The sequence below is a fragment of the Lissotriton vulgaris genome, chromosome 8 (genome assembly GCF_964263255.1).
Source record: "Lissotriton vulgaris chromosome 8, aLisVul1.2, whole genome shotgun sequence".
Lineage (NCBI taxonomy): Eukaryota > Metazoa > Chordata > Amphibia > Caudata > Salamandridae > Lissotriton > Lissotriton vulgaris.
The window spans coordinates 279,327,632-279,349,387 of record NC_141696.1 but is presented as its reverse complement, the minus strand read 5'-3'; the positions used below and the strand labels follow the sequence as shown (position 1 = coordinate 279,349,387).

Sequence of the window (21,756 nt, the reverse complement as noted above, 5' to 3'; positions counted from 1 at the left end):
GGGAGTGGGGAATCCAATTATTTTGGGTTGATACAGCTCAAAATATGAAGAAAAGTTCAGACGCAGTATTTACACAATTAAGAAAGGCTACCTATTCCAAACTATCATTTAAATAAAATTAAAAAAAAAAAAAGAATAATCACGTTTCCAGTAAATCCTTAAAACCGAAATAAAGTATGCCTTACGGCAATATGAAGACTATTTTTCCAGAACAGCATAACATTTTAAAATAAGTTGCAATATTAGTGTGTTTAACTTATAAAACATAAGCAAATATTAATAAATAAAAAAGGAAACATATTAATAAAATATGCGCTTTATTGCAAAATGTAGAAAATGTAAAAAAAGCATAAACTGTCACACAGCCCAAAAGCATATCAGGGCTAACAAATTATTGCGACCTATGTAGACCATGATCACGGTTCTCAAACTTTCAAGAATATACTTTAGTTTCTTTGTCATGGATTAAAATGTAACAATGTAATTGTATAAAACAATCAAAAGCACATTTTCTATACAGTTAAATATCTTACAAAGTAATATAGATATATTTGTCCTAGAATTCCCAATCACCAATTAAAGCTACACATTATTCAACAGATTTGATAACTTAACAAAAACACAGAAAATTCAGTTTAAAGCCAAACAATGCGAAGTAGTCTTGCACATTATGCTGAAAAATATCTGTGCACCGATACACTAGAAGGATGCAGACATCAATGGGAACCCCATGGAATCTGTTGAACAGCTGTTTCGCCCAGTTACTGTTGTACATCAAAGTTGATTCAATTCTGAAACATCATGGAACCAAAGAATTTAAGTTACATACCAGACAATTGAAAACCAAATTGTTTGAAGGCTGGGAGAGCTAGGTATTAACCAAAATATCCACTTAATATTAATGTTGCTCTAACTTGTATTCACACAGTATTGTGCTCTTCCTTTCCCTCACCGTATCCCAATTTTCTGGGACTACATAAACTGTGGCTAACCTTTTATTAAATGCAAAGAAGCTTAAATATTAGAACAATTTTAAATATACCCCTTGGAAGATGATCCAGAAAGGTATATAGCAGCCACTGGCAACTCTTTTCCCAAAGATCTATACCATACGGAAATTGAAACTTTGAAATTCATAAATATTACTCATATGCATATGTTTTTGTCTAATACTTGCAGAATATCATCCACTGGGAGCTAAGTTTATGTATAGTTAAAATTTGCAAATTCTATTTCTACCAAACAAACCAAGAAATAGGCTGTTTCAATGTTTCATTTCTGTTTTTTTAAGGCTGCCACTACTTTATCAGTTCATTTCTGAAATATAAGGGTACAAAATAATCACTCCGATTGCTCATCTGTGGGCAAATATACAATACTGAATAGCTTTACACTCCCCATATGCCATCATATGTGCAGTACATAAAACATAAGGGGGGTTCTATTGTAGAAATGTATATCCGGGGTTATGCCTTAAAGCATTATACATGCATACATCGTAGATGTAAATCGGAGGAAAACAAAAATGTGAAGGGCAGTCACGAGGTTACTAGGAAAAGAAATCAATTAGCTAGAGAATGCAGCGTTCAAAGGACATCTCTCGGCTCTGGTTGTAATAATTGTTGACATTTACATTTTGTGAGTAAAAGCCTGGGCCTGTTAAACTTGGCTTGCTTTTGCCACAACCACTTTATGAGCCTTTTCTGATGTTATTTTCTAATATACGATCTACCTTTGCAAATGAAGGTACTGTTGTTGGCCTCAGCAGCAGCATATTCAGCATGCATTCAAAAAAAGGCTGGGGAGAGGGAAGGTTTATTCTAGTAGCTTTACAAAAGTGACATATATTCGGCATAATCATTGCACGGTTTTAGTCTAAGGTTTCAACTAGGAAGTGTATTTCAGTTTGTAAAGGCATATAGAATAAACACCCTTCCCCGCATTCCAGAAGATGAAGGCCTTTCATATGCACTAAAAATGTCAATGTGTGTAATGCTAAGTAACTATACAATAGCAATTACAATTTATGATTACTCAGTTTGTCTTAACGGTCAGAGATTCAGTCTACATCCATGTCAGTAGTTTTGAACTCAGACTTCTTTCAATACTGGATCATCACCAAGTTCTTTTTTCCATGTTTTACAGTAATTCATAATTTCTAGGCTGTCCTGGAGAGTCCTCAGAACTCACGGTTTTAAAAACAGAAAACAACAAATATATATTAACAACTTAAAAATCCCTCTAAATTATAATATTTACATGGCCATGAAAGCAAAAAACTATCTAACAATAGCCAAATGAAACACAAAATTAAAAACAAATACATGCTTAAAGCAATTATGCTCAACTAAAAAAACACATTTGGTTTGCGCCTGGACCCACATTGCACAATAAACCTTTAGCTCGCAGGACCTGCTTGATTTATTTTTTTTAATTCCAAGGTAGTTTAGTCTGAATGTCAACGCAGTGCTAAACCGTTAATCTTGGAGTGGTCTTACCACATAATGAGGACAGGGAAGAAAATGTGCATTCAAAATCATCCAAGACCAGCTTAAGAACACATCTTATCCATTTACTCACTGACGAAAACTTAAACACCATAGTTGCAATAAAACTAAAAGAAATGTAGACTTTGGCATGATTATTTGCTTTCCTAATCTACCCGCTCCTTCCCCGTTCTTCAAGAATACAAAAGCCATTTTATTAGAGACTTACTGGACTAGTAATCACCTGCATAGCTATAGGATAATGAGCTCAAATCAGTCTATCTGAATGAGAAGGAAAACAAATGGGTCTATAAGAGTCAGAAGGTGGACTGCGATGGAAGAATTAAGTAAATGGGGCAAAATTAGACTCGAGAAAAGCAGCTATGTGAACTCGGGCTTTCCTTCCCAGGCAAATCCAAGGCAAGAACAGTAAAAGGTTGAGATTTAAAAAGCCGACCACTGCTTAGAGGCGGGATAGGTCTGAAGGAAGAACAGCAGATTAACCGCATGCGCGCTAGCGGGTTTTCCCGCTGCGCGCTGAAAATTCAAAAAACCCGTGTTACGTGACAAAGCCAGCTCGTCATGCGCGCAGCGCAGGTAACGCCCATGATGAGCTGGCTTTGTCATCTGCATCGAAGGGGTTAAGAAAGATCACACTGCTAAAATAAGTAATAGTGTGTTGGTAGTTCATTTACTCAATTTGAAAAAGGGCTTATTAATACATGATGCTGTTCATGAGTTAAATTATATTACATATAGAAGGGAATAGATCTAAGAGCAAGGAATCCACTTTCATTTGCATGCATGGCTATTTTGCATAACCAAATCTTAATGCTCCTTTAAAGTCAAACTGAAGGGTGTGATGCAATGCCTACCAAGTGTTCAAACAATTATTCATCCACCTTGAACAAATCATAAATATACTATACAGGGCCACTGTCAAAATCTAAAAATCATATCTGAACAAGGAACTTTTTTTCACAAAACTGGGCTCTTACACATTTTATTGCACTCAAAAAACAAAGCCCGGCAGTTTTGCAATCTGTGGAAATTGGTCAGACACTAATGATTGTTTTTCTCCACTTGTTAATCCTGTCTTAATATCTGAAACATAAAGAAGGATGAGTGCTCTAAACTGCTAGTATGCAATCCTAACTATGACTGAAACTTGATGGCCACATACTACAAACTCAAACCCTAAATTACAATACTTGGTTTAAACATTATTGATCTCAGAACATTATTTTAATGTTTCGTTTTTAAGCACCATTTTGTTGTATAGAGCTCGTACCTTGCTCATAATAATTATTCTAACAACACTATTTCTTTTATTACTTAATAACTATAGCTGCCACACTGGATATGTACATTGTAAATCTCCAATATGCTAAATTATCACTAACTGCTCCATCCGAACAAGCAGCCTTATACCTCACAGCAGTAATCAAACCACTAAATACTGTCAGTGCTGAGATTATAACTTTGAAAAGTCTAATAAGCAGAAAAAGTGAGACTCTGGTAAAAATTTGCTCCAGCTACAAGCACACCGCCACTGGCTTTCCCCAGCACAAGAAATAAGACTGACCAAAAATGGTAGTACTTACCATCAAAAATAAGATCAGGTCTTAAAAGCAAAAAAGCAGCCAATTTTACAGATGAGCGCATTTTGCCACAATCTCTGTCTCAATTACCAACACTTATGTCAGATGTAGAATTTACCCCAAAGGCTAGTATGAATGGCAGAAATGTGCAAAACCACTTATTTTTACTATGAATTTGTCTTTCTCCACAGTAAAAAGACTTTTATTGCAGAGAACTCCTCCCATAAAACAATGGAACATGGGGTTGTTCCCCTTCCTTTGGGAAGGAATGATTTCCTGCCTTTTGAAGTAGTTTTACTGTCTCCAAGGTGACTAAAAACCTTTAAAAAGTTTGTGAACTCTCAGAAATATTAGGTTTTGTGGGTGGACAAATGATTCCTTCTCCTGTTCACGATTGAAGACGTGGTCTAACAGATAGTCAGCAAAACATGCAGACTGCTTGCAGTAGCAAAACGGATGTGCGGGTCTAATACTTTACTGAGTCAAATCCAGGGAGTTTCCTATAATAATGTTGTTGTCCTACCAGTAATGAGGAATTGCCTGGTAGAGTGTTAATTAACCCCATGCCGTCTCTCACCGGGGATAAGGACAAGTACGTGATAAGCAATATCATAAATATAAGAGATGACATTTACTCAACATGTGTTTGGGACATAGAGGATGGTTCCCCAAATTCACCTAGTCCACAATTTAATACTTAATTGGTTAATGTTTCCTCACATCTGTCTGTGCATAGTTATGCAAATAAAAATGGTTGTGTGCTCCTTCTTTACTGCCAATACTCACACAAACGCATATCAATTTATGCTTCCCAACAGTCTCTCAAAACGAATATCACATTTTACAAAGCATTTTCAAGGCAACAATGTACTCAAACCTCAGGGGTAAACAAACTGTTTACAATACTCAAGACTTTAAACGATACAGCATTCATTCAAGCACATTATTTTAATGAGAACTGGAAAAATATTTTCTTTCAAGTATAAAAAAGATTTATAGTAAAATATTGCTCATAATAAATATGAAAATGTGTAAGTATTTTGAATACTGTTTTCTCTGTGTAAGGAGTCCTCAAAATTGATTTTAAAATCTGAGAAAGGTGCTTTACTTCTTAACAAAGTAACAACAGTGTCTGCGACGTCCACATTTTTTCTTCTTTTTAACAGTGACAGGATGCTGTTCTATTAAAATGAATTTTCAAATAGTGCCTTTGTCTAGTGGACAAGGCTATGGTTACAACTGAACACGCAACAATTTTTACGGAGAAAAGCAAACTGTTCATCTTAATCAGCCATGATTATCCAGGGTAACATTCTTACTACCTCTGGGAATTTGAATCCCCACAACTGCTGGCTAGGGATTTATGAAGTGAAACCATTCCCCAGAATAGACCGGAAACTTTGCCCCGATCAACAAAGAAAGCGGTTTTCTGTCTTTGTCGGGGGTGAAGATTTCCTTCACCAAGTCAGTTCCATGCAGTAGGTTGTCCCATCCAAACAGAAAGGGACTTGAAATGGCAGACAAAGCTGAAAATCATTCACTGAAAGGGACAGCTTTTGTTGCAGTAAAAAAAAAAAGTTTCCTGGGGGGTAAAAACACTACTTGAATCCTGATTTTACAATATAAATGTGTAAAAGTTTAAAAATCGCCAATAAGGTTCTAAAAATGTTATGCTCGTGAGCAGAGCTGTGTGACACAAACAGCAGATTAAAGCAAATCTATGTTCAGTTACTGATCGGGGAGTTTGTCTTCATTCCAGCTCGTCCCATTTGAAGACATGGAAGCTTAGAACTGTTTTTCAGCAGCTGCTCAATCGCAATGTGGCGTACATGGAGCTCCGAGGACAAAGAATCTTTCTCTTGTACTTCACGTGTCAGGTCGTCAAATACATCTAAAATGTTAAAATTAAATTACTATTTTAGAATTTCTCCATTATATTCAAACATTTTCCAGATTTTTTTTTAATACATTCCCATATCCGTCTGCTATCCATTTTTAGGTCCCCACTATCCCAGTTTTTCATTCATTATTAAACAATCTGAATAGGAAAGAAGACAGAGTTACTTACCTCTGTAAACAATCATTCTGGTGGATAATTAATATCCATGCAAATTCTTCAAGTTAAGAATCTTCCCACAGAATCCTCACCTTATAATTTATCCTTTCATCCATCCCACAAATTCCTTATCTTATGAATTATCATTCCTGGTTTCAGTCTAGTCCGGAAAAGCTTTGCTTCAGCAAAAGCTATCCAGCATCACTAGGTGATGCCATTCAACTCCAGTAGACACTCATTCTTTGGACATGCAAGCACTGGAGTACACAGAGCACAATTGTCAAACAGTGCTCTGGGGTCAGTTCCTGATCTGTGCGGACACAAACAATTTGAGTTCAACAGTAGCAACTACACCACATACTAAGTTTGCATGTCTTGTGTCTTATGAGGACAATGTGAGGGATCTGTGGGAAGGTTAGGTATTCACCAGAAATTTGGTTTCTGATGGTAAGTAACATTCCACTAATGGGTACATCTTACTGCTGATTACACACCAATTGAAGGAGTCCCAAAATATTAGCTTCACCGGAGGTGGGATGGAGTGCTGGTTAACCAAGAAAATCATGCAACACAGCTTGGGCAAAGTACCTGTCACTGCATGCCTGTGAGGAAGAAGTGAAAGCAAAATTATGTAAAGATGACCTTGTAGGCACCTGGTAGATGTCAACATCTGGCAGGAATATGGAGAGAAATGCGGAGGCGGCCATGGCTTTAGTAGAATGGTAACTAATGCCCTCCAAGGGTGGTCTCTCTTGGCAAAGGCTAGGAGATCTGGATATAGAAGATGACCTAATGTGAAACGCTGCATTTGGTCACCACCTTGCCCCTTTTGGCTCTAGCACTGCCTACAAGCAAATGATTATCTTGTGTCCTGATAAGTGCAATTAATTTGTTGGATGGAGAAGAGGGAAGAAAGAAGGGTAATAGACTTTACCAAATGAAATAAAGAAACAGATAGGGTAAGAAGGATGAGCAAGAGTAAAGAACCAACTTATCCTGATAGAAAACTGTGAACAGTAGACACAATGATTAAAGCCTGAAGTTCTTGGACAATATGCATCATAGCTATTGTCAAAGACAAAACTGTCTGCAGAGTAAGAACTTGAATGGTGCAAATGTGCATGGGCTCAAACGGGGAAGCATCACAAATTCATAACGAGATTCAAATCCCACTAAGGAACAATATATCGAGTGGTAGTAAACAAGTGAATTAGACGTTTGTAAGAAAGCACTACTTGTGGCGATTCATACAGGGACGGTTGGTCTGGTATACACATGAGTCAGACAGGGCTGCCACATAGCCTTCAACTCTAGCTACCACTGAACCCTGCTTCTCAAGGGCCAATGCAAATCGCTAGACACTGGAAAGTAGAGATTTGAGTGGGTTGATGTATTCCAAATCACACCACTTAAACTCCGTTCAGTGACATAGTGAGAGGGATTTGGTAGTGGGATTCCTTGGGGCCAAAATGACATCTGCAACCCCTACTCAGAGGTCATTTTGGTAAAACCATGAACTGATAGTTGTGAGATCCCACCACGATCCTGAGGTACAACCTGTGGGAATGAAGCTGGAAATAAACATGCTGAAGATCTATGGACACCAACCAGTCTCCTGCATTCAGTGCCAGTAGGACTTTGTGTATAGAAAGCACCTTGAATTTGTCCTGTCCAATGTACAGCTTCAGAAAGAAATGGTTCAGGATGACCTTGTCTGCTGGGACTGCGCCGCCATGAAATAACTGATACTGTTGTTTGAAGTGTCACGCTAGGATCAACACTCGAGCAATAGCTCAACTTTTTTTGAAGAGCTCCTGGGGGTAGTCAGGTGGTGGACATGCTGCCAGAAGTAAAGGCTTTACCGTCCATCCTAGGAGACGATGTAGAGAAGACATTCAGATTCTGCTACAGGGGAGATAACTAGACAACAAAACTTCCTGGATACGAGTAAAAACATACAAGTGGGGATCCCCAGGAGCAAATCGATGGCATCTGACAGTCAGTCTGTAGACTGACAGCCCTTGAAAGGGTTTCTCCCATGCAGGCGCAGCTGGATCCTAAAGGGCTTCAATGAATTGAAGCCAGGGCTCTGCATTTGAGGAGGAAGGTTGTAGAATCTTTGTAAAAGGGTTACACTTTGCCGCCACAGAATGGTCTTCAAAAGCTCCACATTTATCTGCTTTTGGGAGACATACTGGGAGGTTTACTGCTTTTGTGCCTTTCCTTATTCTTTTTACATTGCAAGGTTTCTTTGTGGTGCAAGCAGTAGCTACACTACCTCCTAGCTTTACTGCTGCCATGCTGCCTAAGAAGGAGTCTGATATACACAAAGAGATTGCTGAGGCTCTTGCAAGCAGCATCTAGAAACGTTTGATCCCTTCACTCTGCTGATCAATCCCAATATATGCATATGTCATTAGAAAAAGAAAAAAAAAGCATTTGCAATGAAATAGGCCTCGCATTTGCGAGAGATAGAGCTATTGGGATTGTAAAGGACCATGTCTTTTACCCATTTGTTTTGGTTTGGAGTGGATGAATAAACAAGCATTTGCAATGCAGTCGGTTTTGCATTTGAGAAAGTTAGAGCTATTGGCATTGAAAATTACAATGTTTTAAACTTTTGTTGAGGGATATTTGCTTAGCACTATGGCCATTTGTATCACCTCGTTTTGCTGGAGTACCAGAAAATGGAAAATAGGTTATGAGGGCGGGGACACAAGAGTAATATGCAGAGTGAAAAAACAGTAACAACATCCTGGAGATAGCTAACACTCCTAAGGAATGCAAAATTAAGCAAAGTATGTAAAATGTAAGCAGGAACAACACAGTTACCTTAACGCTTTTACACTTATTATTCAGATATGATGAGAATTTTTGCCTCAAAAGTTAAAAAAATGACTACAGGGACGTAATGGACCGGTTTCAATGTCCATTGCCTATATCCTTACAAAAAGCAAGCAGTATAGTTTGAAAAGAGCACAACCTTGAACATACCCCGGTACATACTTTATAAACTAAACTAAGGAAAACTGCTGATAAGCAGGGGAGAGGAGTTGGCCTAACGGCTAGGGCGGTCAACCTCGAATCTGGGGAACTGGGTTCGAGTCTCGGCAATGACCCTGAACATCCTGTGATTCTGGGCAAATCACTTAATCTCCCTGTGCCTAACAAAAATGAATGTGTCCTCATGTAACGCAACCAGTGCTATGTAAAGCACTCTGATACCTGGTCAAGTTCGCGCTATATAAAACTCCGTAAAAATTTAAAAAAAGAATCACATTAAACGTTTTCCACTTTACGCATTAACCAGGTATTGCAGAACCTCCCGGAATGGTGCACTTCCCCACCCAGGGAAAACCATGTTGTTCAAAGAAAGAGGAAAAAACGAAAGTAGCGCTTCACTGGCAAACTCTGTATAGTGGTGCTAATGTGTGAGGTTGTGAATAAAAACAAATATGGCCATTTTGTGACCACTTTGTATTGCTTTATTTAGTTTTTGGGCGTTTTGCATTGTGAACCTTTTTTTCTCTCAGTCCCGAGGCTGCTTTTTGGGATAGAAAAATGTCAGAAAAAGACGACATTTGCAGCCAAGCAGCTTTTTTCTTTTTTGAATCCATGTCACAGGGGAACAAATAAAGAAAACGAGAGGAAAGAGAGGGTAAGAGCTGTTTGTTGAAGTCTTGGTTTTAGCAAGTGAGGAGAAGTGAGAAAGAGGGAATAAGAGGAAGAAAGAGAGGGGTTGGCCAGGGCAGCTGCCAGCGGCAGAACAGAAGTGAACACTGTAGGGAGGTGGGCGGTGTGTAATGAGTGTGGTGAGGGGGTGGGCTCACCCTTTTTAGAAGGGGGCCACCACACCCTTTTGAGGCAGATAATATTTGTAAACTTGGAACCAATGTAGAAACACTGCTATTCTGCCACATCTGCTTTGAGTTGAATTTTGAAGGTAAGCTTAATTGTATATTTTGGTCTTTTTAACAAAAAAATTAAATTCAATAAGTACCGTGTTTATGTGCCTTACGAAGCCCTATTTGATTTATTTCTTTGAGATTGAGATTTCCTTTGTTGTATTTCTATTTTCCTTGAACCGGTTATCTGTTTGTGTACAATAAAAAAGCAACACAATAATTGAACTTGAGAATTTTATCCTCCGAAGCAAAAAAGTAAACCTTTTTGAATCCTCTTTAAGTAGCTTGATTCCTTCAGTGATTAGTTCTTTGTGCAAAATTATTATTGCATGCCTCGATTTCCTAGTGAGTCAAGGCATGTTAAACAAAAGGAAGGTCTACAATTTTTATACCTCTGTAACCATTACGAAAGCTGATATGTGTAATGAAGCCTTTTTATTGGAGGGAGTACACTAAGCCTGAACGAACAGTCCCATTTAGGGTATAATTTTTTTAGCATAAGCCTGTAGCGTTAAAATGGTAGGCTTAGGCTATCAATAACCAGTGCCCTGTTGGTGTGCTCCATATTCAACACTGTGAACATTGCTTGCTTTCTGCTATTGAATAGTCTGACCCTCTACATTGTCGCTGCATGCACCCTGACTAACTGGAATTGTAAAATGGAAGATTCTCATTGAACTTTAATTTGCACACCGAGAGCAATTATTTAGTCGGATTTTTAGTACACAGTTAAGTCTCTACTCATGAGTAAAAACTCACATGAACAATGTATCTAACCCTCAGAAGGGATGTTGTATAGCAGGACATAATTATGGCATCCATTGCTCTTTTGTTCATCTCTCTTCCCTTGTAAAGCGCTCTGATACCCGCAAGGGTCATGTTTGCGCTATATAAAACCTTCAAAATACAATTAAAATGAATCCATGTAAAGGGATTGGTTTTATTGCGGCTGGACCAAAGATCAGCCGAGGAGCAAACAAACATTTTCCACTGAAAGCATCAACAAGGTACTGCAGTACCTCCAGGAATGGTGTACTTTCTCACACCAAAAAACAACGCTTAAAGAAAGGTCGGTAAACAAAAGTATTGCTTCACTGGTAAACTCTGTACAGTGGTGGTAATATGTGTGGTTGTGAATAAAACCAGTCTGGCCACTTTGCAATCACTCTAGCTTGCTTTAGTGTTTATTTTTTCATATTTTAAATATTTTTTCTCTCCATCCCAAAGCAGCACTTTCAAATCAAAAAATGTCTGAAAAAGACATTTTCAGCCAAAGTGTTTTTTTTAATTTTTTGGTCCATTTCACAGGGAAACACATAAAGGAAAGGAAAGAGAGGGTAAGAGCCATTTGTTGAAGTCCTAGTTTTCAGCAAGTGAGGAGGAGCGAGAGACAGCAGAAGGAGGAAGAGGAACAAGCATTTACAATGCAATGGTTTCGCCTTTGGAAAAGTTAGAGCTATTGGCATTGTAAATGACAACATTTGTATTTATGTGTTGGTTTTGAAAACAGATAAATAAATGGCATTGTCATTTACATTGCCATTAGCTTAATATCTAGCAGTCACTTTGCAGTCACTCTGCACTCCCTAGTCACTCTGCACTCCCTAGCACTCCCTAGTCACTCTGCAGTCCCTAGCACTCCCTAGTCACTCTGCACTCTCTCTACTCTGCACTCTCTCTACTCTGCACTCTCTCTACTCTGCACTCTCTCTACTCTGCACTCTCTCTACTCTGCACTCTCTCTACTCTGCACTCTCTCTACTCTACCAATAGCACTTTCCCACCTCTCAAAGACCAGCAACCCTACTCTACTAAAAGTCTAACAGAGTAGCAGTCACAATATCACAAGCACTCGCAGACAAGCACCACACACTACCAGCAGCGCTAACAACCCTCCGAGAGTAGCAGTCACACCCCTCACAGACTAGCACCACACACTACCAGCAGCGCTAATAACCCTCAGAGAGTAGCAGTCACACTATCACAAGCACTCACACCCCTCAGACTAGCACCACACAGTACCAGCAGCGCTAACCCTCCGAGAGTAGCAGTCACACTATCACAAGCACTCACACCCCTCACAGACTAGCACCACACACTACCAGCAGCGCTAACAGCCCTCCGAGAGTAGCAGTCACACTATCACAAGCACTTACACCCCTCACAGACTAGCACCACACACTACCAGCAGCGCTAACAGCCCTCCGAGAGTAGCAGTCACACCCCTCACAGACTGGCACAACACACTACCGCACAAGCACCCAAACCCCTCTCCGCTATACCACCCTCAATTAAACCACAAAACCACCTCTCCTGTAAACCCCCTTCAGTTAAACCATAACAATCTCCTTTAAATTGCTCTCAATGAAAACATTCTCAGCCACACTCTAATACCTAAACTTTAATAATGTAAACAACTCTCAGCTAAACAAAAATCACCTAAAGCCCTCTCTTGTAAACCACCCTTGGTCAAACCACAGCCACCTCTCCTGTAAACCACTCCCAGCTGAACCTCAATAATCTCGTTTAAAGCACTCTCATTGAACCCGCTCTCAGCCATACCTCTGTCATGTAAACCACCCTTAGTTACTCGCCATTAACTAAACAGCACTCATGTAAACAACTCTCAGTCACACCTCAATCCCGTTCCTCCGAACCACTGCTCATCTAACCCAAACCGCACTCATCGAAGCCACTCTCGGCCAAGTCACACTCATGTAAAGCACTCTCAGCTAAACCACAATCGCATTTATCCTTCTCCTGTAACCAGCACTTAATTAAATTACAAACATCTCCTTTGAATCGCTGCTACATTCTCAGCCATACCCCTGTCATCCATACCCCTCTCATTTGAGATACTTTCAATTCAGCCGCAGACCAGGCACTCGTCTAATCCAAACTGCACCAATCTAAATTACTGCCCATAAGGCCCCCTTGGATAGTCTCAGCCAAGCCCCCTGAGTTGACCTGTGCTCAAGCAAATCACGTTTAGCTAACCCATACGAATCTAACCCGCTTTCAGGTAAATCATAGTAACCTAAACCTCCTTCAACCAAACCATTCTCATCTAAACCGTTCTCAGGTAATCCAAGGGCTGCTAAACCTTGCTAGTGAAACAGCACTTACCAAACGAGTTTCGGATAAGCCAATATCAGCTCAGCCAAGCTCAGCTGAACCACACTCACACAAATTATTTTAGCCAACCTGTACTCAGCTAAACGACTTTCAGGCTACATGTCGAGGCACACTAAACAGACCGCTATCCCATAAACCCAGCTCAGTTGAACCACTCAGCCAAAGCCCTCTCAGCTAACCCAGAACTAACTGGAGCACTCACACACACAACCCCACAGTCGGCGAAACCATGTCATAACAAGTCGCTCTCAGCTCTCCAGTACTCAGTCGGACCACTTTCTTTTAAACCACATTCAGGTTAAATACGCCCCACCCCCTGACAAGCGCCTCTGGTTAAACCACCGTCAACTAAACTAACCTCTGCCATACGACTCCCAGCCGAACCGCATTTATGTGGCCCGCTCGTCTAAAGCACATTCGGCTAGTCGACTCTGGTTAGCCACACCTTCCAAAATACACCAACGCGCTCCCATGTAAGCTACACTGAGCAGTTTAGCAGAGCTTGTGCCCGTTTAGAGAAGTCTACAACCCTCGGCAGGTCCGTGCCAGGCTGAACCACTGGCAGCTGAAGCACGCCCAGCTAGAGGTAATCAACTAAACTACGATCTGCTGATGTGCAGCCGCTAAACTACACCCTGTCTAAGGTAAACTCAGCTAACCCACGCAGCAAAACCACACTCAACTGAACCACACTCCGATAAAGCACTCTCAACCATAACACATAAATTACACTGCCCTAAACGCCCCTGAGCCAAATATTTCCAAATGAATCACAATCAGCTAAGCCAAGCATTGATAAGTCCGTATTAACTCTCCGAAGAACAGCATGCGAGCACGAAGGAAAGCACAACAAAAGTGTATTTAGGCAGGACCACACGGAGAGCGGGAGGGGGGAGAGCGGGAGGGGGGACGGCGGGAGGAGGGACAAGGAGAACTTGAAAACTCACCGGACTGCTTAGGCTTTCATTACCAGGTAGGGGGGCGGGAACGGGGCACAGGAAGGCGGGTGCCGGCATGCGAGCACGAAGGAAAGCACAACAAAAGTGTATTTTGGCAGTACCACACGGAGAGCGGGAGGGGGGAGAGCGGGAGGGGGGACGGCGGGAGGAGGGACAAGGAGAACTTGAAATCTCACCGGACTGCTTAGGCTTTCATTACCAGGTAGGGGGGCTGGAACGGGGCACAGGAAGGCGGGTGCCGGCATGCGAGCACGAAGGAAAGCACAACAAAAGTGTATTTTGGCAGGACCACACGGAGAGCGGGAGGGGGGAGAGCGGGAGGGGGGACGGCGGGAGGAGGGACAAGGAGAACTTGAAAACTCACCGGACTGCTTAGGCTTTCATTACCAGGTAGGGGGGCGGGAACGGGGCACAGGAAGGCGGGTGCCGGCATGCGAGCACGAAGGAAAGCACAACAAAAGTGTATTTTGGCAGGAGCACACGGAGAGCGGGAGGGGGGAGAGCGGGAGGGGGGACGGCGGGAGGAGGGACAAGGAGAACTTGAAAACTCACCGGACTGCTTAGGCTTTCATTACCAGGTAGGGGGGCTGGAACGGGGCACAGGAAGGCGGGTGCCGGCATGCGAGCACGAAGGGCTCGGACACCCTGCCACACGGAGCCTTCCCTAGCCCATTTGACTTACCGGGCACTCTGGCGGGGGCTCCTTGCGGGGGTCGCATTGCTCCTTCTCTCCGGACTTGCTTTGAGGGACGGCCGGACTCCAGATACCTCCGGGCGCGCGCGGGGACGCCTCTCAGGTCGGGCCAATCTCTGCCCGGCCCAGGAATGACGCGGGGGAGTCCCGGCGGCCGAGGACCAATCGCCGGGCTGAGGGGGAGAGCTGACGACGGCCGGCCGGGGCAGAAGGTTACTCCTCAGCAGATACGAAGCCAGCTCTTCCGCAGCTGCTTCCACCAGCGGCTCAGGAGCCCAGGCAGAGCTTCGGCTCACTCCCGGGCAGGGGGCGTGAGGGGGGCGGGAGAAAACACGAACGGCGGGAGGGAGGCCTACGAGGACAGGGGGGGGCGGGAGAGGAACGGACGGCGGGAGGGGGCGGGAGAGGACACAGGGGGCGTGAGGGGGGAGGGGGGCGGGAGAGAACACGAACGGCGGGAGGGAGGAGGGAAACGTGCCGGGGAAAAACATGCCCAGGACAGCAGCAATCACGGCCGGGCCGGACCAGACTCGGGGGCGTTCCCGGCGTCGCGTGACGTCGGCAAAAGCCAAAGAATCTCGGGAACGCCCCCGTGTCTGGTCCGGCATTGACGGACGCCTCTCTGTTCCAATGGCTAGCCTCCATTTATGGAGCTAGCCAATGAAGCAGAGAGGCGTGTTCAAGTCACCCATACTAGAAACTACAGATTTCTCTGGAGGAGGAGCCTAACGGCTCCGCCCCCCAGCGAAACCTAAAAAAGGGAGGGGCAGCGGCAGAGCAGGAGGATTGTAAGCTATCGCTCAAAGAAAGAAGAGAAAACTAAAGTAGAGCTTCACTGGCAAACTTTGTAAAGGGGTGCTAATGTGTTCGGTTGTGAATAAAACCAATATGAGATCTTTTCGTAGTTTGAACATTTTATTTTTCTCTCCGTTACGAGGCTGCACTATGAAATAGAAAAATTTTGTCACCTGTCCTCGTTAGAAAATGTTAGCGTGTCGAGCTACGACTTTGGAACTGGAGAACTGGGCTTATGTAAAGCGCTCCAAAACCTTCCGGTCAGGTTCGCACTACAACAAGCCATCGCCCAAAGAAAAAAAAAAAAAAAAAAAAAAGGAGTGCGCACAAATACTCATGAATTAAAGAAGGTGAAACCCATATGTACCAGGGACAGCCCGCAGTGAAGGAGGATCTAAAACAACAGAAGACAGGAGTAATTAGACATGCTGACCAACCAGAAGCATGCATTTATAAAAGGCATGAACTGGACCAAATGAAAAAAAGAGGAGGGGCTTCAACCCACAGTGTACATAACAGCATGCCTAGCAGCGCATGCGCCGTCTAAGCTCGACCTAAAAAGCGACCCTGACAAAAATGAGATTAGCTGAAAAAGTACATTTATTTTTTTAGGCTTTTGTCAATTGTGGAATGGATTTACTCGCAACAGAGGACATTGTGGCACCTCAACAAGGGTAACTAAGCAAGGGTAATTAAGCAAAGGGCGTAAACTAGTAGACAATCACAAGTATGAATAAGGCAATTATTGACAACCCCTAAGCCTGGATGTCTCACTGCCCAGCCGCATGTTTGTTTTATATGAGCCAGGAACAATCATGGAGTCTATATGGTCCAGGATTCAGAACCACATCAGTGATGCCCCCGGGACTCAACACATCCAAACTAATCTCTAAACAAAGAAGCAATATATGTGGCATTCATTTGGAGTTCTGACTAAAAAGTCAAAAATAAAAGCTTCAGTAGTTAACAAAATAAAAAAGCATTGGCGTAGCCAAAAGGTCTCCCCTGTTGGCCTTGCCAATGCTATTTGTTGTGCAGCATGGGTCACAAAACAAAGATAAAGAAAAACAAGAGGCAGTGGAGAAGAGGGGCAGAGCAATAGAGGGTACACGCCCACGAGGGAGAAAGTAATAAAGTGCAAGGACAGAGAAGGTGTCATAGGAAAAGCACACAAGAGAGAAAGCATCATAGGAGGGTAGAGCAACATGGAGCATAGCGGGGGCGGGTATTTGGCAGATAAAAGCACATGAGCGAGAGAGCTGGAAAACATATGCACTGTAATCAAATGCAAAAAAAAAAGATAGTTCCTTGTATATGAACAGTGGAAGAATGTAAGTCATCCAGTCAAAAGGATGATGAAGAGGCAATACTCCAGGTGAGGGACAAACACAGAACGCAAGCCGAATGCACGGGCTGTAAGCTCAACTTAACTTTTTTGGCAAGCCCACAAGAAGTATTTGGTAATCCGAAGGCAAAACCTAAAAACATCAGTTTTCTTGATATAGTTAGAAACAAAATGTAGATGAGGATTCTTCTTGAAAAGAAGAAGAATAAGCATGGCTTAAGCAGGGTGTAATAGTTAGAATATTTTGAGAACTGAAAGCACAAAGAAAATGGTGAAACATTGATGTTTTGTATAAAAACAACACTGTAAGATGCTCCAAAATTACTTTCATATTGTAAAACAAATGAAGGAGTATCACCCGATGTGTGGGCTGAAGGTTTTCCAAATTGGAATATTTATTCCTTTTCTAAAAACCCCTCCCTCACCACCTAGTGGTGACATGCTTCATCATCAGGGTCCACCCTGGTGGCCTAGCGTCACCAGGGTGTGCTTCGACACCTGTACTACAGTGGAGCAGGATGTGGGATGTGGGTGCAAAAAAACGTGTTAAAAATTGTCCTGGTTTAACTTTGTAGAAAATGGATTTTATTAAAAAGCAACTGGACAATGATAAAATAATAAAGGTGAGATACTGGAAGGGGAGTTACGACCTACGTATCAATATGTGTTCAAAGTGTATTGGTCAACATGTTTCAACCGTTAGGGAAGGTTCCCGGTATTCATCAGGACCAAGGAGATGGATGGTATGGGCCCCCTAAAAGACCCACCCTGTCCAAAATCCTTAAAAGACCAATGGTAATATATACCAAAGGTGAGATGCTCTCAAAAATAAGGAGCATAGATACAAAAAACTTGTGGGATTATCCCGTTAAGCTTCGGCGGGCAGGGGGTAGGTGCTTCACGCGGTACAACGTATTAGTTTACTGGCGTGGCGAGAGGCCCATAACCTACGTCTACCATCTGCTGCTCAGCTATAGCTATAGCCGAGCAGCGGATGGTCTACCGTCTACCGTCTACCATCCGCTGCTCGGCTATAGCTATAGCCGAGCAGCGGATGGTAGACGTAGGTTATGGGCCTCTCGCCACGCAAGTAAACTAATACGTTGTACAGCGTGAAGCACCTACCCCCTGCCCGCCGAAGCTTAACGGGATAATCCCACAAGTTTTTTGTATCAATGCTCCTTATTTTTGAGAGCATCTCACCTTTGGTATATCTTACCATTGGTCTTTTAAGGATTTAGGACAGGGTGGGTCTTTTAGGGGGCCCATACCATCCATCTCCTTGGTCCTGATGAATACCGGGAACCTTCCCTAACGGTTGAAACATGTTGACCAATACACTTTGAACACATATTGAGATACGTAGGTCGTAACTCCCCTTCCAGTATCTCACCTTTATTATTTTATTATTGTCCAGTTGCTTTTTAATAAAATCCATTTTCTACAAAGTTAAACCAGGACAATTTTTAACACGTTTTTTTGCACCCACATCCCACATCCTGCTCCAATGTAGTACAGGTGTCGAAGCACACCCTGGTGACGCTAGGCCACCAGGGTGGACCCCGATGATGAAGCATTTCACCACTAGTTGGTGAGTGAGGGGTTTTTAGAAAAGGAATAAATATTCCAATTTGGAAAACCTTCAGCCCACACATCGGGTGATACTCCATCATTTGTTTTACAATATCCGAGTCCAGGGGAACAGGAGTATTCCTCGTCCATCACAAGTGGACACAATCCCTTACTCTCTCTTGTGTTTTCCAAAATTACTTTCACCATTGTAAAAGGTACTGAAATAGGCCTTTTACACCAAAGAATAGTCAATGCTGGGGAAAGACAGCTGCGCTTTTTACAAGGTGTAAGGATAGAAACTATAATGCTAGGGTGTTCTTAACTTATTGCCACATAATAATTATTTCTAACTTCTAATGATATTAAGTAGTTAGTTCTTCTGTGGTAAGTGTGCAGTATATGAATGATATGTTATAGTAACCAAGAGACCGATACTAGACATCAAAGGTGTACTTCCACACAATCATTAAGTGCATATTTAATGGAGTTATTTCAGGAACAAATGACATTTTTAACAAAAAGCCTTCCGATCATATTTTTAGATCACATTCTAAAAATTCTACAGATTAAGGTGGTTACTAATCCATACGAGGTATGTTACCATATCTAACAGCCTCTACTCTTGGGCATACTCTGTTTATTGTAATGTTTATCTTGAAGATTCCCTAAATTGTATTTACAAATCTTAATTGGTAATGAAGCCACTCTACAAATTCTTTTTAGAAAAATGCATTTTCCTACTTACCCTGGATTTGTTGCAGGAGTTTTCCATTCAGCTGCTCTAAATCTTTTTTACTCAAGGACTCCACTGAAAAGGAAAGGCATATTCATCACTGAGCACAATAGGCACAGGAAATTAGGAACATCCTGAACATGTACTAGATTCAAAACCTATTTTTAAAGTACCATACAAAATATTCTAATTGTTTCACCAAAACTACACCACCTCTCACACGACAATTACTACTTATATATACAATTGTATCAAGTGCATTTTATTCAAAGGGGCCAAGAGTGATTTTTCTGCGAGTCAACTAACACAATAATAATCCTGTGCAGTGGGACTGACTTTCAAAAGAACCAATTACTTATCTTTGGTAATGAGGTTTTCTGGTGGATACTCTAACTGTATATTCTTCACTTTTAGAATATTTCCAGTTACTAGACCTGATTGGGAAATTTTTCCAGAAATGCTCCTTGTGCACTAGTAGATGGAGCCATATAGCCCCATGCTGACTTCTCACTGTCTCAGAAGTGACGAGCAGAGCTGCATATAAGCACCAACTCTGGGCGGTGAGTGAGGGGTTTTTAGAAAAGGAATAAATATTCCAATTTGGAAAACGTTCAGCCCACACATCGGGTGATACTCCTTCATTTGTTTTACAATATCCGAGTTCTTCAGCGAAGCCTGCCCAACTTGCGCATCTGTCCTGGCATCAGAATCCAGGAGGTAATGCTTAGCAAAGGTATGGACAGGTTTCCATGTAGCCGCCCTACAGATATATGCAATGAGGGGAACAAAACAAAAAAATTGGATCCGGCAACTAAAGAAAAGCAAAAGACCAAATATGTACCTTTAACTGTGCCCAAAAAAAAGCCGTGCCAAGCTAAGGACAACGCAAACAAGCATTGACAAAGCCAATAGGTCTTGCCTATGCAATGTGTTCAGCCATGTTGTACACCAGTGTTGCTGCCATTTAGAATGGCTAAACGTTAGTGCCATGGGTTGGGTTGGAGTGAGTTAGATTAGGATAGACTGGAGTGGGCTAGATTGTGGTAGAGTAGAGTAAGATAGTGTGAGATAGATTGGAATGGAGTAGAGTGGGGTAGATTTGAATGGAGTAGAGTGGGGTAGATTGTAGTTGCAAAGGGGTAGATTGGAGTGGTGTAGAATTGAGTGGGGTGAAATGGAGTAGGGTGGGGTAGATTGGGGTTGCGAGGGGTAGATGGAAGTGGAGTAGGGTAGACTGGATTGGGGTAGAGTGGAGTGGGGTTGGATTGGTGTGTGCTGGGTATATGAAGTGGGATGGGGAAGATTTGAGTGGGGTAGATTGAAGTGGGATGAATTGCGGTAGAGTGGAGTGGGATAGATTGGAGTGGTATAGACTGGAGTGGGGTATACTGAAGTGGAGTAGGGTAGACTGGGGTGGATTAGAGTGTGGTAGATTGGAATGGAGTGGGGTAGACTAGAGTGGAGTGGCATAGAGTGGAGTCGGATAGAGTGGAGTCGGATAGCGTGGAGTCGGATAGCGTGGAGTCGGCTAGCGTGGAGTCGGCTAGCGTGGAGTCGGCTAGCGTGGAGTCGGCTAGCGTGGAGTCGGCTAGCGTGGAGTCGGATAGCGTGGAGTCGGATAGCGTGGAGTCGGATAGCGTGGAGTCGGATAGCGTGGAGTCGGATAGCGTGGAGTCGGATAGCGTGGAGTCGGATAGCGTGGAGTCGGATAGCGTGGAGTCGGATAGCGTGGAGTCGGATAGATTGTGGTAGACTGGAGTGGGGTAGATTACAGTGGAGTAGATTGGATTGGGTTAGAGTGGAGTGGGGCTGTGTTGTGGGGTGGATTGGAGTGGACTGGGGTATATGGAGTGGGCTGGCGAGGATTAGATTGGGGTAGAGAGGAGTGGGATAGACTGGAGTGGAGTATACTAGAGCGGGTTCAGGTAGATTAGGGTGGGGTATATTGGAGTGTAGTGGGTAGACTGGAATAGAGTAGGGTAGATTGAATTGAGATAGATAGGAGTGGAGTAGATTTGAGTAGGGTGGATTGGTGTGGAGTGGGGTAGATTGGAGATGAATGGGGTAGACTCGAGCGGATTGGGGAATTGGAGTCTGGTAGATTGTGGTGGAGTGGGGTAGACTGTGGTGGATTAGAGTGGGATAGATTGTAGTGGAGTCGAGTAGGAAAGACTGGAGTGTAGTGGAGTCAAGTGGGATACATTGGGGTGGAGTGGGATAGATCGGGGAGGAGAGGGATAGATCGGGGAGGAGAGGGATAGATCGGGGAGGAGAGGGATAGATCGGGGAGGAGAGGGATAGATCGGGGAGGAGAGGGATAGATCGGGGAGGAGAGGGATAGATCGGGGAGGAGAGGGATAGATCGGGGAGGAGAGGGATAGAGCTGGGTGGAGCGGGATAGATCGGGGTGGAGTGGAATAGATCGAGGTAGAGTGGGGTGGGGCAGATTAGAGTTGAGTGGTTGGATAAGAGTGA

General features: G+C 42.8%; 1 protein-coding gene across 2 annotated transcripts in view; it reads right to left on the bottom strand.

Annotated features, from left to right (window-relative positions):
• Window positions 1–300: 300 nt before the first annotated feature.
• C8H21orf91 (chromosome 8 C21orf91 homolog) overlaps window positions 301–21,756 on the bottom strand; it is a 90,451-nt gene continuing 68,995 nt past the window's right edge. Inside the window, exons 4-6 of one of the 2 annotated variants that reach the window (XR_015299272.1) lie at window positions 19,294–19,356; window positions 3,940–5,978; window positions 301–3,062 (exon numbers count right to left, since the gene is read on the bottom strand). Coding sequence is in view for 1 of the 2 variants with exons in the window: in XM_086934045.1 (XP_086790171.1) it covers window positions 5,812–5,978; window positions 19,294–19,356 (230 nt within the window). In the remaining variant the exon portion in view is untranslated. Of the gene's footprint in view, window positions 5,979–19,293; window positions 19,357–21,756 lie in introns of both variants that reach the window. The other variant, XM_086934045.1, reaches the window with a different exon arrangement.